This window comes from Somniosus microcephalus, chromosome 5 (genome assembly GCF_052327205.1).
Source record: "Somniosus microcephalus isolate GS21.2 chromosome 5, FLI_Smic_1.0, whole genome shotgun sequence".
In the NCBI taxonomy this organism is placed as follows: Eukaryota; Metazoa; Chordata; class Chondrichthyes; order Squaliformes; family Somniosidae; genus Somniosus; species Somniosus microcephalus.
The window spans coordinates 318,718,147-318,733,323 of record NC_140991.1 but is presented as its reverse complement, the minus strand read 5'-3'; the positions used below and the strand labels follow the sequence as shown (position 1 = coordinate 318,733,323).

At 45.7% G+C, this 15,177-nt stretch overlaps 1 protein-coding gene across 1 annotated transcript in view; it reads left to right on the top strand.

Annotated features, from left to right (window-relative positions):
* The window catches only part of kif15 (kinesin family member 15), a 102,429-nt gene that overhangs the window by 65,246 nt on the left and 22,006 nt on the right, over positions 1-15,177 (top strand). The window contains exons 26-30 of the mRNA XM_085989315.1: positions 1,736-1,858; positions 7,204-7,350; positions 7,657-7,758; positions 11,557-11,721; positions 13,923-14,017. Coding sequence (XP_085845441.1) covers positions 1,736-1,858; positions 7,204-7,350; positions 7,657-7,758; positions 11,557-11,721; positions 13,923-14,017 — 632 coding nt within the window. The remainder of the gene's footprint in view (positions 1-1,735; positions 1,859-7,203; positions 7,351-7,656; positions 7,759-11,556; positions 11,722-13,922; positions 14,018-15,177) is intronic.

Genomic DNA, 15,177 nt, shown 5'->3' with positions numbered 1-15,177 from the left:
TTAGCAACAGGTGCAGGAACCCTGGCCACAGACCAAGCGTCCCTGTTGCTTAGCAACAGTTGAAGGAACCCCGGTTACATGGCCACAGATCCAGGAACGGCCACTAATATGAAGTAAAACTTACCTGAACCTACTCCTGAATTTTGCCGGTTAACAGAGATTTCCGGTTATTTAGGTGCTGGTAAATCGAGAGTTTCCTGTAACATGACCTTTTCATTATTTGAAATATAATGAATCTTTACATAGAAACATAGAAGATAGGAGCAGGAGTAGGCCATTTGGCCCCTCGAGCCTGCTCCGCCATTCAATGTGATCATGGCTGATCATCCAAATTCAGTACCCTGTCCCTGCCTTTTCCCCATATCCCTTCAGCCTCAAGAAACATATCCAACTCTTTCTTGAATATATTTAATGAACTGGCCTCCACCGCCCTCAGTGGCAGAGAATTCCACAGGTTCACCACTCTCTGGGTGAAGAAATTCCTCCTCATTTCTGTCCTAAATGGCTTACCCCTTATCCTTAGACTATGACCCCTGGTTCTGGACTCCCCGGCCATCAGAAACATCCTTCCTGCATCTAGTCTGTCCAGACCTGACAGAATTTTATAGGTTTCGATGAGATCCCCTCTCAATCTTCTAAACTCCAGTGACTATAAGCCCAATTGACACAATCTCTCCTCGTACGTCATTCCTGCCATCCCAGGTATCCGCTTGGTGAATCTTCGCTGCACTCCCTCCATGGCAAGAACGTCCTTCCTCCGGTAAGGTGACCAAAACTGCACACAATACTCAAGGTGCGGTCTCACCAAGGCCCTGTACAACTTTCCATGGCTCTATTATGCATATGGCACTGTAGTGGTTATGGTGCTGGACTAACAATTCAAACTGAATTCAGATCCCATCATGGCAAGTTGCAAAGTTCAGTTCAATAAATCTGGTAATTTGTGGCAGGCAGCAGTGAAGAAAATTACCATGAAACCTGCCAGATTGCCCATTGAGGTAACAGATGCTAGTGCCTTGATGGTGTATTGTAGCCCTACCCTTGGAAGAGGGTGACCTTTTTTCCCCCCTCTCGCACCAGCAAGTGTGGTCTTCAAAGGTTGTCAGTAAGTGTTTCATTACCCGGTCATCGGCAACGTTCCCTTTTAAGCTGTGCGGCCGGTGAGCTGACTTTTAAATAGAAAAACCGAGCATGCACGAAATCTTGACCGGCCTGCGCAGCCTGTGTGGCAAAAAAATTAGAGGGAACATTGGTAATCGAGCTGAAACGTTAACTCTGTTTCTCTCTCCACAGATGCTGCCTGACCTGCTGGGTATTTCCAGCATTTTCTGTTTTTTTTCCAGATTTCCAGCATCTGCAGTATTTTCCTTTTTGTTTCATTAACCGCAGTTGTGAGCTCATGCCCGCCAGCAGCTGGGTTAAAATTGTCCAAACCCTTTTCACACACAACTCTTGTAGCCAACAGACAAAAGATACTTTCACCCCATCCATATGGGCTGGAGTCAAACTCCAAAAGCCCACTGCACTATGCAGGCCCAAAGATCGCTGGTGTCGATGGGCTTCCACTATTCAGCAAACCCAATGTTGTTTCTTGAGCATTGTAGCTGAGACGTACAATTGCTTTAGAACTCAAAGCTATTCTTGCTGTATAAAATACATTGAGTAGGTTTAGAATTTCACCTTGGCTTTGGTAATTAACGCTCAAAAATAGTAACATTTTCCACTGTTCCTTTAGTTGAAGTACAACACTGCCGTGGCTGCTAAGGAGGAAACCAAGGCCATTATCGAAAGAAAGGAGAAAGAAATCTTGGAGATGAGTGAGGCTGTAGAAAGAAAGGAGAATTCTTGTAATGTGCAGGTGAGACCATAAACATTCAGAGTGCTTGTTTCTTTGAGATGTAACTGGAGAGTATTGAATTACTCGAGTTGAACATTCGCGGCTTTAACAGGAGGCTCAACGTTAGCATCAATCTTTTGAAAGGTGGAGATACTGAATGAATGTGTTTTTGTCTTTTTATTGCAAGTTGGGTTTCTGACATTTTCATTGAGCTAATTGAAGTCACAAACTTGTGCATGTGAACATTTTTTATATCCACGACAAGAACATAAAGGCATAGGTTAAATGCTGTTGCACCTTACCTGTGACTGTGAGTCACTTTAATTGCTAATTTAAGAAGTTTAATTAAATTTCCACATGAAGATTTGTGAATGTGCTTTTGAAGAGGAAGGGTATTCTTCTGAATTGCCACAAAATCCTAAATGTTTTATTAAATGTCTGCATGCGTATTAGTATCCCTCTATTCTTGCTTGTACTTTCAAGCTGCTTATCAAGAGCAGCCATGAAGCCTTTCTTCAGTGACCTGAAGTTCCTCTTCAATGTTCGGGACTTTTTACCCAAAGCCCGTTGTGATTTTACTAGTGAGGAAAGAGAATTGAAAGCAGTGAGCATTGCAATAAGGTAAAACAGAGACACCAAAAAGTTGCATGCATCTCCCTTTTTATAACATGTCATCAACAACAACTTGTATTTATATAGCGCCTTTAACGTAGTAAAACGTCCCAAGGCACTTCACATGAGCGATTATCAAACACAATTTGACACCGAGCTACAAAAGACAATATTAGGGCAGATGACCAAAAGCTTGGTCGAAGAGTTAGATTTTAAGGAGCATCTTGAAGGAGAGAGGTTTAGGGAGGGAATTCCAGAGCTCATGGCTTTGGAAGCTGAAGGCACGGCCACTAATGGTGGAGCGATTATATTCAGGGATGCTCCAGAATTAGAGAGGCACAGATATCTCTGAGGGTTGGGGTACGGGAGGAGATTAGAGATAGGGAGGGGGTGAGGCCATGGAGGGATTTGAAAACAAGGATGAGACTTTTAAAATTGGGGCTTTGCTTAACCGGGAGCCAGTGTAGGTCAGCGAGCACAGGGGGTGATGGGTGAACGGGACTTGGTGCGAGTTAGGACACGGGCAGCAGAGTATTATTCTGCACTACATTTGTACATGACTTGCACTACCTTGCACGTGACTTCTCGCACTGTATTGGCATGTTCTTGTAGACTGGCTCTTGCTGATTTATTTTCTCATTAGTGCCCAATGTGTTTGTGCTACTTCACTAGTGATTAGAAATAATTGATTTATTTTCAGCATGTGGGAATGAGTTTCAGCAGTGTTTTTATTCCATTCTGTTCCCTCCCCTCGAGTTTTATGCAATTATTTTTTTTAAGTCTGCAAAATTGTAAAATGTGGCTGATCACCGGTAGTAGCATCATGTAGTTAGTGTTTCGTCAAGCCAACAAAATTGGTATTAGAGGGGCTTGGGTCCTGCTTATTTTCCCACCACATCAGCTGAGATGGAGCGCTTCTCTGCTGTGTTGTGCTATATCTGACACAAGTCATCAAGCAGGCGCAGGCTCATTTGAACGCCAGTTAATACTGGGGTTTGATCTAGGGACCTTGTGGTTCGTGTTCTACAGCTGAGGCTACTGTAGTCACCTACAGTGTAAAAAGATTGAGCTAGTTTTGTTCCATGGTGGCTTATTTGCAGCTCTGAAATAAGCTGTGACTGTTTCCATTGTGCATCAGTTACAGTGACATTAATATTCAGCAACATTAAGAACATAAGAATTAGGAGCAGGAGTCGGCCATTTGGCCTCTCGAGCCTGCTCCGCCATTCAATAAGATCGTGGCTGATCGTCGATCTTAACTCCACTTTCCTGCCTGATCCCCATGTCCCTTGATTCCCCGAGAGTCCAAAAATCTATCGATCTCTGCCTTGAATATACTCAACGACTCAGCATCCACAGCCCTCTGGGGCAGAGAATTCCAAAGATTCACCACCCTCTGAGTGAAGAAATTCCTCATCTCAGTCCTAAATGGCCGACCCCTTATCCTGAGACTATGCCCCCCTAGTTCTAGACCCTCTCAGCATCTACCCTGTCAATCCCCCTCAAAACTTGCATGTTTCAATGAGATCACCTCTTATTCTTTGAAACTCCAGAAAGTATAGGCCCAATCACTCTTCATAGGACAACCCTCTCGTCCCAGGGATCAATCTAGTGTTATACTATCAAGCAAGTAGATATAGGATAGTATGAGTTAACTAATGTAAAAGTACGATGCTCAGATTGCTTGTGGGAGCAGCTGACCCCATGAAATCCAAAAAGGTATCTACAGATTAGGGTTGCAAAGGGTTGGAAAGTTTCCGGGAAATTTGCGGAAATTTTCCACGGGAAGTTCAGCTTGGGAATTTTGCCCAAAAAAGCACATGCTAGCATAATACTGTTTTTTTTGTATTTTTTTTTTTTTTTCCACAGGTCCTCTCTTAAAATTACAGGTAGACTACCCTTTATCCGGACTTCCGAAAACCGAAACCCTCTAAAAACCGAAGGTTTTTTCGTTCAGCGTAAGTCGTGCGTACGACTTACGCTGAACGAAAAAACCTTCGGTTTTTAGAGGGTTCCGGTTGCGGAAGTTCGGATAAAGGGTAAGTCGTGCGCACGACCCCCCGACAACCGCCGCCGGCCCCGACAACTGCCGACGCCGCCGACCCCGCCAGCCGCCGACCCCCCCGCGGACCCCCCCCCCCCCCCCCCCCCGCGGACGCCGCCGGCCCCGACAACCGCCGACCCCCCCGCGGACCCGACAACCGCCGACCCCCCCCTGCGGACCCCGCCAGCCGCCCCCCCCCGCCGGCCCCGACAACCGCCGACCCCCCTCGCGGACCCCGCCGGCCCCGACCCCCGCCGACCCCGACTGACTTACGCTGAGCGTCAGCGTAAGTCGTGCGCACGACCCCCCGCCGACCCACCTTCCGAAATTCTCCTTTATCCGAAACTCGGCTGGTCCCGAGGTTTTCGGATAAAGGATAGTCTACCTGTACTAACAGAGATGGAATCTTAATTATTAAGGAATTTCTTAATCAATATATGTTTATCTTCTCACTTGGCTTGTTTTAATAATTACAAGTTTTGTGTGTGACTGTGAACAAATGTGTCCTGATTGGGTGGATGAGCGATTAGCTCCCTCTATTTTTAATATTTGCATATCGAATTGTGATTGGCCTGCAGGCATCTGTAAGACTGCTATAGTTTTTTAAGATCCAGGTTAGGGGTCCTGAGGGAAGTCATTTTGTTTTCTGCTGATGTTGTGATGATGCAGTAAGTAAATCAGACTTTATACCAAATAAACCAGTTACTTGTTGAACTCTGTTGTCCTTCAATTTAAAATATACAAAATAATACACTATTGGTGATGTAGCATCGTGTGTGTACAGGTCATGCTTCCATCACATGGAGCATCAGCAAAAATGTACTCACCCTGTTGCAATCGTGCTGATCGACCGCAGTTCGACAGAGATGAATGCCCTTTATTTCTCTGCATGGAACAATGCCACGTTTACCGTCGGATGTGTGGAAGCATTTTACCCCAGGCATTAAAGATGGAAAGACTGTACATGTGCAAACACTGTAGAAAGCCATATGTAAAGAATGCCACAAAGATGCAGCAGCATTTATCCAAATGCAACAACTTCACTCATATTACGTCTATTGGGTGCGCAGCTCATGGGCTTAACCTGCTTCTCAAGGACATCATGGGTTTGAGAACCATGGAAGCACTGTACAAGAGAGCCAAGCAAGTTGTTAAGTATGTCAGGGGAAAACAGGTAGTTGCAGCAACCTACAACTCCAAGCAAATGACAAAGAACAAGAACACCACACTGACGCTGCCCAACAACACTAGATGGGGTGGTGTTGTCATAATGTACAACAGCCTTCTGGAGGGTAAGGAGTCGCTGCAAGAAATGGCAATATCCCAGTCTGGGGATATGGAAACCACCATTAAGAAAATACTGCTGGATGATGTGTTTTGGGAGAGAGTGGTTAGCAGCCTTAAACTACTCTCACCAGTAGCATCTGCAATTGCTCAGATTGAAGGAGATGACGCTGTCTTGTCAGATGTTCTCGGGCTTTTTACGGATTTAAAAGAACAAATCAGCATTGCCCTACCCACATCCCTGCTGCTCAAAGCAGAGGAGAAGGCAATTGTTCAATTCATACAGACGCGTCAAGAATTTTGTGTCAAGCCGATTCATGCTGCAGCATACATGCTGGACCCAAAGCATGTTGGGAGACCAATACTTTCTGGAGAACAGATCAACAGCGCTTACAGTGTGATTTCTACCCTCTCACACCATCTCAATCTGGATGTGGGCAAAGTTCTGGGAAGTCTGGCAAAGTTCTCTACCAAGCAAGGTCTTTGGAATGGGAATGGGATATGGGAATCATGCAAGCATACCAGTGCACATACCTGGTGGAAGGGACTTTGTGCATCTGAGGCCCTGTCACCTATTGCATCGGTGATACTCCAAATCTCACCTTCATCAGCGGCCTCTGAACGAAACTGGTCACTTTTTGGGAATACGCATACAAAGGTGCGCAACAGGCTGACTAACGAGAGTGGAGAAACTGGTGGCTCTCCGGGCGAACCTACAACTTATTGAGCCAGATACAGAAGTGTCCACCACACAGCTAGACACTGACACAGAGGAGGAAATGGACACGTCAGAGCCAGAGTCAGAGAATCAGGAGGAGCAATGAGGAGTAGAAGACTCAGAAGACTCATGAGTAGAAGACTCAAAGGGACAAAATAAGGACAAATTACAGGCTAAATAAGCTGACGCTCTTTTTTTATTTTATTTTAGATGGGTCTTTTTGTGGGGGTTCAATAAAGTTCAAAATTATAACCCAAATAAAGTTTTGAAAGCCTGTTTTTATTTGTATGGAACAGTATGTCTATTTTGACGACAAAGATAATATAAGGGTCAGAGACAAAAACCATCAGTGTGCAAAAAACCTCAATTCCCGAAAATTCCCATGGAAAGTTTCCTCTTTTAAAAATTCCCAGAATTTTGCAACCCTACAGCAGATGCAAATTTGTAATAATTGCTCTTGCCTTCACATGATGATTATTGTGGGGGAAAGTGTGTTTTTTATAGAAAGTGCTAGGACCTGCTACCTATGACTTAATTTGGTCCTGATCTGAGAGCCCCTGTTTCTGCTACCGGGGTTGTTTTGTGTTTTTTAAGCCCATATTCTCCTAACTATATAATCCCATTAGCAAATAAGCTGCAATGGCCAGTGTTTGAATGTTAAACCATGCTATTGCCCAACGTCCTCACATCTTGATATTAAATCCTCAGATGGAGATGCTGACAGAAGACCTGACCAACGCCACCCAGCAGCTCGAACAGCTGACGGAGGACTCCAAAGAACAGGCAGCAATATTGCAGATGATGCAGGAAGGAGCAGAGAAAAGTGCGGCAATCATTAAAGACCTTCAGGACCAGGTAATAAAATTAAACGGTGCGACTTCACTTGTAACTCTGATTCTCTCTCCACAGATGCTGCCTGACCTGCTGGGCATTTTCTGTTTTCATTTCAGATTTCCAGAATCTGCTGTATTTTGCTTTTGTAGAATATTGTAGTTTACTGTACAATTTATACTTGAGGAAATTCAGCCACTGTTAATGGAAATCAGTTAAAGTGAACTGTTAATTGCTACAGAATGTGTGATTGTGTGCCCCATATGGTTAATATTCTGTTCCCCATATTAAAGAAATGTTTTTATAAATGTGATTGTCTGGATTTTCCAGCTGAAGGTGAAAGATGTTGAAATTCAAGCAACAAAATGTGAATACGAACAGAAATTTGGGCAGATTGAATCCTTCAGAGAGATTGCTGCTGACATGCCACAGGTGAGACCACTGAAAGCTTAGCATTTCCCCCGCCCCCCCCCCCCCCCCCCCTCTACAAGCAGCAACTCGTACTGGAGAACAGTTCCACGGTACCTCGCCCATATATGGGCAGAAACAGCATTGTGGTCAGAACCTCCGCTTGCGAATAGTAGGCTGGCTTTGTGCAAGATATTACATTTGAACAAAATTGTGGTTCTGATCGCAGTGTCGACCACGGTACATTATTTTCATCTGACCTCTACCACTGCGGAGATACTGGCCAGAATTTTCTGGAGGAAGGCAGGTTATTGGGAGTGGGGGGGTGCGCCAATACGGTCGGGACACCCGGGAAGCCGGTTTTCCCACGGGCCCTACCGACACTTAACGGCGGGGCCTGATTTGCATGTGAGGCCTCTGTTTCCTGCCCACAGCCAGCCAGATTGAGAGGCTGGCTGGCTGACTAGATGGGTAGGGCTCGGCCGCACGGAGCAGGAAGGGAGGGTTTGCATGAGAGGCGGGCCATTAAATGGGTGGGGGGGGGGTGCAGGGAGAGGATGGGAGGGGTCAACCAGTGAGAGGGGATCGGGCCAGGGCGTTAAAAGGATATGAGAGGGTGAAGAGAAGATTGGGCCCGGCCTCGGCATTATCGTTGGGGGGGGTTGGAGGCCTGGGGGCAGTGTGGGTGATCGCAGGCTTTGTGAGGGAGTCTCTGATCGTTGGGGGGGGGTGGGTTAGGTAGGGACCTTGGATCCAGGAGGTAGGTACAAAGGTATTTGCCTCCTAGATCCAGCAGTCCCCGTTGTGCTTTAAAAACAAAATGGAGGTTAAAAAAAAGGCTTCCAGCCTCATTATAATAATTAAATTGACGTCTTCCCCCGTCCCGCCTCTGGAAACAGGAAGTGGGTGGGTTGGAGGCGTGATCCGGTCGGGAATCCCATTTTTAACAATTTAATGATTTCCCCCCCACGCTCCAAACCTACCTGCAGTTTGTTTGAGGTTAAAATTCCCCCCCACTGTTTTTCCTTCCAACCAGTTTGTCGTTGGCCTGGATGTTGAATGCATTTCTTCCACCTAATAGCTGTTGAGGGTCTTGGAGTGCGAACAGTTCATTCCTGTTCTCAATGGTGGTGACGTTCACAACGCAAAGTTGCCTCAAATTATGCACTTGCATTTACAGCAAAATATAGTCGCAGTGTACCAGGTATAGAGATCTTGTAAACTGAAGAACAATCCATGTTGCTGCTAATTTGGACATTTATTTTGGAGTTCTCATAATAGTCTGCAGAGATATTTGGATGGTTGCGCTGCTGCAGTTGGGAGAGGGAGAAGGTGTTTTTTTTTATTATGTGGGTTGAGGACCCCACCCCAGGTAATTGGGTAGGTCAGGGTGACCTTTACTCCATCTCCTAAGGAGTTGATAGTATTCTATTAAAAGCATGATGTATTGTGGTAATTGCTTGGCTCTACTGGAGCATGCCTGCTAAAACTCCAGTTGAAGGGCCCCCAATTTGGCCAGAAACCAGATTTCAGGTCCCGGCCTATGCTGGGGTTTCCAGCGGGGCCTTGTAAAGGGCGAAATCGCCACCTGAGCCTTGCAAAGCCAGTGATGCCAAGGGGGGGGGCAGAGGTTTTACCAGGAGTTCCCACACACACTTGCCCTTTGTCAGGACCCGGTGTACAATTTGTGAGTGCGCCAGTTCTCGCCAAGCATACCTGCCCAATTCTGGTGGAAGTGGGACCCGCTTCGGGGTCGGGCATGGACCCCTCCCAATGCAAAAAGTTGTCGGTGGTGGGGTTAAAGGGGCACTCGAGTTTAGAATCATAGAAATTTACAGCACAGAAGGAGGCCATTCGGTCCATCGTGTCTGTGCCGGCCAAAAATAAGCCATCCAGCCTAATCCCACTTTCCAGCTCTTGGTCCGTAGCCCTGTAGGTTCCGGCACTTCAAGTGTATATCCAAGTACTGTTTAAATGTGATGAGGGTTTCTGCCTCTACCACCCTTTCAGGCAGTGAGTTCCAGACCCCCACCACCCTCTGGGTGAAAAAAGTTCTCCTCAACTCCCCTCTAATCCTTCTCCCAATTACTTTAAATCTCTGCCCCCTGGTTATTGACCTCTCTGCTGGGGGAAATAGGTCCTTCCTATCCACTCTATCTCGGCCCCTCATAATTTTATACACCTCAATTAAATCTCCCCTCCGCCTTCTCTGTTCCAAATAAAACAACCCCAGCCGATCCAATCTTTCCTCATAGCTAAAATTCTCCAGTCCTGGCAACATCCTCGTAAATCCCACCAGCCTCCAACGTGATCCCACCACCAAACACATCTTCCCCTCACCTCCCCTTTCAGCATTCCGAAGGGACCGCTCCCTCCGCGACACCCTGGTCCACTCCTCAATCACCCCCAACAGCCCTTCTCCTTCACCTGGCACCTTCCCGGTGGCAGTGTGGTTAGCACTGTTGCCTCACAGCGCCAGGGACCCGGGTTCGAATCCGGCCTCGGGCGACTGTCTGTGTGGAGTTTGCACATTCTCCCCGTGTTTGCGTGGGTTTTCTCCGGGTGCTCCGGTTTCCTCCCACAGTCCAAAGATGTGCGGGTTAGGTTGATTGGCTATGATAAATTGACCCTTAGTGTTAGGGGGATTAAATACGTGGGGTTACGGGGATAGGGTGGGATATGTGTTGGTGTAGGGGTTACGGGGATCGGGTGGGATATGTGTCGGTGCAGGCTCGATGGGCCGAAATGGCCTCTATCTGCACTGTGGGGTTTCTGTGATTCTGTGAAGTGCAGGAGATGCAACACATGCCCTTTTACCTCCCCCCTTCCCACTGTCTGGGGCCCCAAACACCCCTTCCAGGTGAAACAGCGATTTACTTGTACTTCTTGCAATTTAATATACTGTATTTGCTGCTCATGATGCGGTCTCCTCTACATTGGGGAGACCAAACACAGATTGGGCGACCGCTTTGCGGAACACCTCCGTTTAGTCCGTAATGGTGACCCTGAGCTTCCGGTCGCCTGTCACTTTAATTCTCCGCTTCACTCCCACTCTGACCTCGGCCTCTTACACTGTTCTAATGAAGCTCAACGTAAGCTCGAGGAACAGCACCTCATCTTTTCGATTGGGCACTTTACAGCCTGCTGGACTCAACATAGAGTTCAACAATTTCTGATAATAACCCCATCCCCCATTTTTCATGCAGTATGATTTTGCCATTCCCATTTGCAACATTTTCACAGCATGGTCTTTCAATTCCTTCCTCCCCATCTAACCGCCCCCCCCCCCCGTCTCTGCACCTGCTTAAAATCTGTTACATTTCCAGCTTTTTCCAGTTCTGATGAAGGGTCCCAGACCTGAAACGTTAACCCTGTTTCTCTCTCCACGGATGCTGCCTGGCCTGCTGAGTATTTCCAGCATTTTCTGTTGTTTCAGATTTCCAGCATCCGCAGTATTTTGCTATTATATCCTCGTAAATCTCCTCTGTACCCTCTCTAGTGCATCCAAATAGCTTTTTTTTTGATGGGGGCAGTCATGGCACACCCCTCTCCCCTTTCCCCATTCTGCTTCTGCTGGGCCCTGCTTTCTGACCCCACAAATTCTGTTCGAGTGGGTAGTTGTTCGGGTTACAAGATCTCTGTACCTAGTATAACTGCTGGGATCGCACCCATGCAAATCTAAATATTCACATCCCCATAACCTGATAAGTGTACTGATATAAAAAGGTGTAGCAATAGCTGACTCTATCTATGCAGCCACTGCAGTATGATAAACTTCTTTTTAAAGGCATAATTATTTTTGATCTTTTTCTGACCCGACAGACTCCAAGAACCCCTCCTACATTCCAAGCAGATGCAGTTAGAATCCTGGAGTTTCAGCAGAGGGAACTGGATGATCGAAGGGCATCCCAGGCCACCTTGGAAATGTTGTTGAGTGAGATGGAGTTAGAAAGGATCTCCAAGAATGAACAAATTTTACAGCTCAAGGTAGTCGACAAGGGCTTGTGTTCATTTATTTTTTTATTTATGACAAACTATACAGTAAATAATTTTACTGAGCTATCTGAAAATATCTAAAACTAGATACAGGAAACTCTTTTATACGGGACCGGCGTGGTGCCAGTTGATCAAAAAGTCCGGATTACAGAGGGGTATACTTACCAAGGTACGAGAGCCCTGTACACGGCCACGGGTGCGGGGGTCCTGGGTGCGGGGGTCCCGGTTGCGCGGGTGCGGGGGTCCCGGTTGCGCGGGTGCGGGGGCCCCGGTTGCGCGGGTGCGGGGGTCCCGGGTGCGGGGGTCGCGGGTGCGGGGGTCCCGGTTGCGTGGGTGCGGGAGCCCCGGTTGCGCGGGCGCGGGGGCCCCGGCTACGCGGCCACTAATATACAGTAAAACTTACCTGAACCTACTCCTGAATTTTGCCGGTTAAGGGAGATTTCTGGATATTTAGGTGCCGGTTAGGAGAGTTTCCTGTATAGAGTAACTTGCAGTTGAGAGCAAACTGTAGGCAAATAGTCTATTTTTGGACTTTCAATTTACATATACTAATCCAGAACTAAGTACAACAAAATATATCCAGACTTGCCTGTACACTAGTTTCCTTCCCAGATTGTTGGGAAGTCTCCCAGAATGGAAGTTGAATCTCCTGGGCACTGCTGCTATCAATCCAGGAGAACAGCAGAGCTTCTTTCCTTCCCTGCTGAGCATGTACCATCTCTCAACAAGAAGACCTATTCATTGTAATCTTGCGCAGTTACGGCCGGTTCGCTGGGAGAAGTTACAGCTCATTCGTCATACTGACCTGACGCACCCCGATTCTCTCTCAAGTTCCCCTTTAACCACCACCTGTCAAAGACTTTAGAACTGTAAACCTTTCTAATCTATTTTGAAGGGCTTATTTTAATTCAATTAAATAAATCTGGTATAAAAAGCTAGTATCAGTAATGGTGACCATGAAACTACCGGATTGTTGTTAAAAACCTATCTGGTTCACTAATGTCCTTTTAGGGAAGGAAATCTACTGTCCTTGCCCGGTCTGGCTGATATGTGACTGCAGACCCACAGCAATGTGGTTGACTCTTAACTGCCCTCTGAAATGGCCTAGCAAGCTGATCAGTTGTCCAGAAGGCAGCTCACCACCACCTTCTCGAGGGCAATTAGGGATGGGCAATAAATGCTGGCCTTATCAGTGGCGCCCACATTCCAAGAATGAGTAATTAAAAAAAAATCATTTCCATAGACATTGTTGTGCTCGACTATTGGTTGAGGTTGCCTAATTTTGTACAAACCAGAGATCTAATCTAGTCTGTGACTCTGCATGCCACCCAATATATTTACCAACTGAGGGCCTGGACTGTCTGCTTTTCTATACAGTTTCACAGTTACCGTGTCCCTTATATCCACTGTCGTGGCATTTGAGGTATGGACTCGAAAGGTTTACAGTTCTATATCCAACTGTCATGGCAAGTTCCCCTACCTCGGATTTTTATACTGGAATAATTGGAGCCATGTGATGGATTGTGTAAAATAGGCTAGAGAATGGCTACAAACCTGAGCTCATCATTGATGTAGTCGCAAAGACTGACTTCCAGATATTATAAATAAATCCAATAATATTGTTTAAATTAGACGATGGAGCATGTAGCCGACAGTATTGTTAGTGGGATGTTCTTGAGCTACTTTGGGGTGGAGACAGAGCAGTATTAAATATTTTGGGTATGCTAAAATCAGTTAATTTTCGATGAATATATTGGCTCAACATATTTATACTGATAGAATAATGGATAACCTAGAAATTCTTTGTAGAATACATGGCAAAATAAACACACTTCATTTCCATACTTAGATTTTGCTTTGTCCACTTGGAATTAAGTCTGGTTTTGGCTTAATATCAAACTAATCAACTGGGAATGTAAAAAAACATATTCTGACACTTTTCTCTTTCCTTCCCTACCCTAATGGCCAGTGTAAATAATCTGCCAACGAACTGATTTAGAGTTTTATCTCCTTGTGTTCCTGGAGGAAGTGATGTGTGGCGTGCTGAAGCAGTCTGAACATTCGACGTTGCCCTCCCGTGCAAGTCCTTTTGAACTGTATGATTTAAGGCTTAGAAAATGGATAGTGTTGGAAATCAAATTTCCCTAACTTTTGATTTTTTTTTCCCTCTTCCCTACCCAAAAACATTCTAGAGCCAGTTATGCGAATCAAAAAATCTGCGGCTGGAAATGGATGCTTTGGAGAGGCACTGTCGGAATTTGGAGAGCTATATAGACGCACAGAAAAGGTACAAAGTTGTGGTTACAAGTCTGTTTCTACAATTTGTCAAATCATTTTAAAACCTTTTTTAAAACTACTTGGGTTTGAGTTTCAAATACTTTGAATCTTCTGTTTCACTGTCCCAACCATCTATTTGAAGCAACATTTTTTAAAAGTTTATAAATTGACTGGGAAACACTTGTTTTTTTTTTGTTGAATGCCAGTTTTGAAGGTAGTGAAGAGCCTATATTCAGAAGGTTGACATGGTTGTGTCATGGATGCAACCAGTCAGTGTTTCATGTGAGAATTGTAGCCCAGTACCTTGTGGAGTAAGTTCCTCTCTGGAACTTGGAGGGTGGAATTCTTGTGTGGCAGCTAATGGAATTCTTGTGTGGCAGCTAGATCTTACACCCAGGTCATGAGATTGTTTGTCATTCACGCAGATGATGTGAATTTGAGAGTTTTTGGTGCAGGTGGTGATTTTGGTCAATTCTTGCTGCAGTAGCACTCTTGCATCTGAGTCAGAAGGTCGAGGGTTCAAATCCCACTCCAGGACTTGTGTGCGTAATCTAGGTTGACACTTCAGGAAGTGCTGTCCTTTCTTTGGATGAGAATTTAAACTGAGGCCCTGTTTGCCCTGTGGACGTTTAAGATCCTATGGCATTTTCAAGGAAGAGCTGGTGAGTTTTCCCAGAGCCCTGGCCAACATTTATACCTTAACCAACATCGCCAGATTTTGGTTAAATGGTCGCTCATTTCATTGCCGTTTGTGGGATCTTGCTGTGCATAAATTGGCTGCTGGTTTTCCCACAAAATGGCAACTATACTTTAAGTAATTGATTGGCTGTAAAGCACTTGGAGAGTCCTGAAGGCATGAAAGGCGCTACATAAATGCAAGTTCTTTTTGCTAAGAAATCAAATTTAGGTTAATTTCCATGAGCAGATGTACAAAGGAGAAATAACAACAGAAAATGCTGGAAACACTCAGCAGGCCAGGCAGCATCCGTGGAGAGAGAAACAGAGTCAACGATTCGGGTCTGGGACCCTTCATCAGAACTGGAAAAAGCTGGAGATGTAACAGATACTAAGCAGGTGCAGAGACAGGAGGGCATTGAAGGAACATACTGTGCTTATGTAAGGGGCAGGAAAGATAAAATGTTGCAAATGGGAATGGCAAAATCATACAGC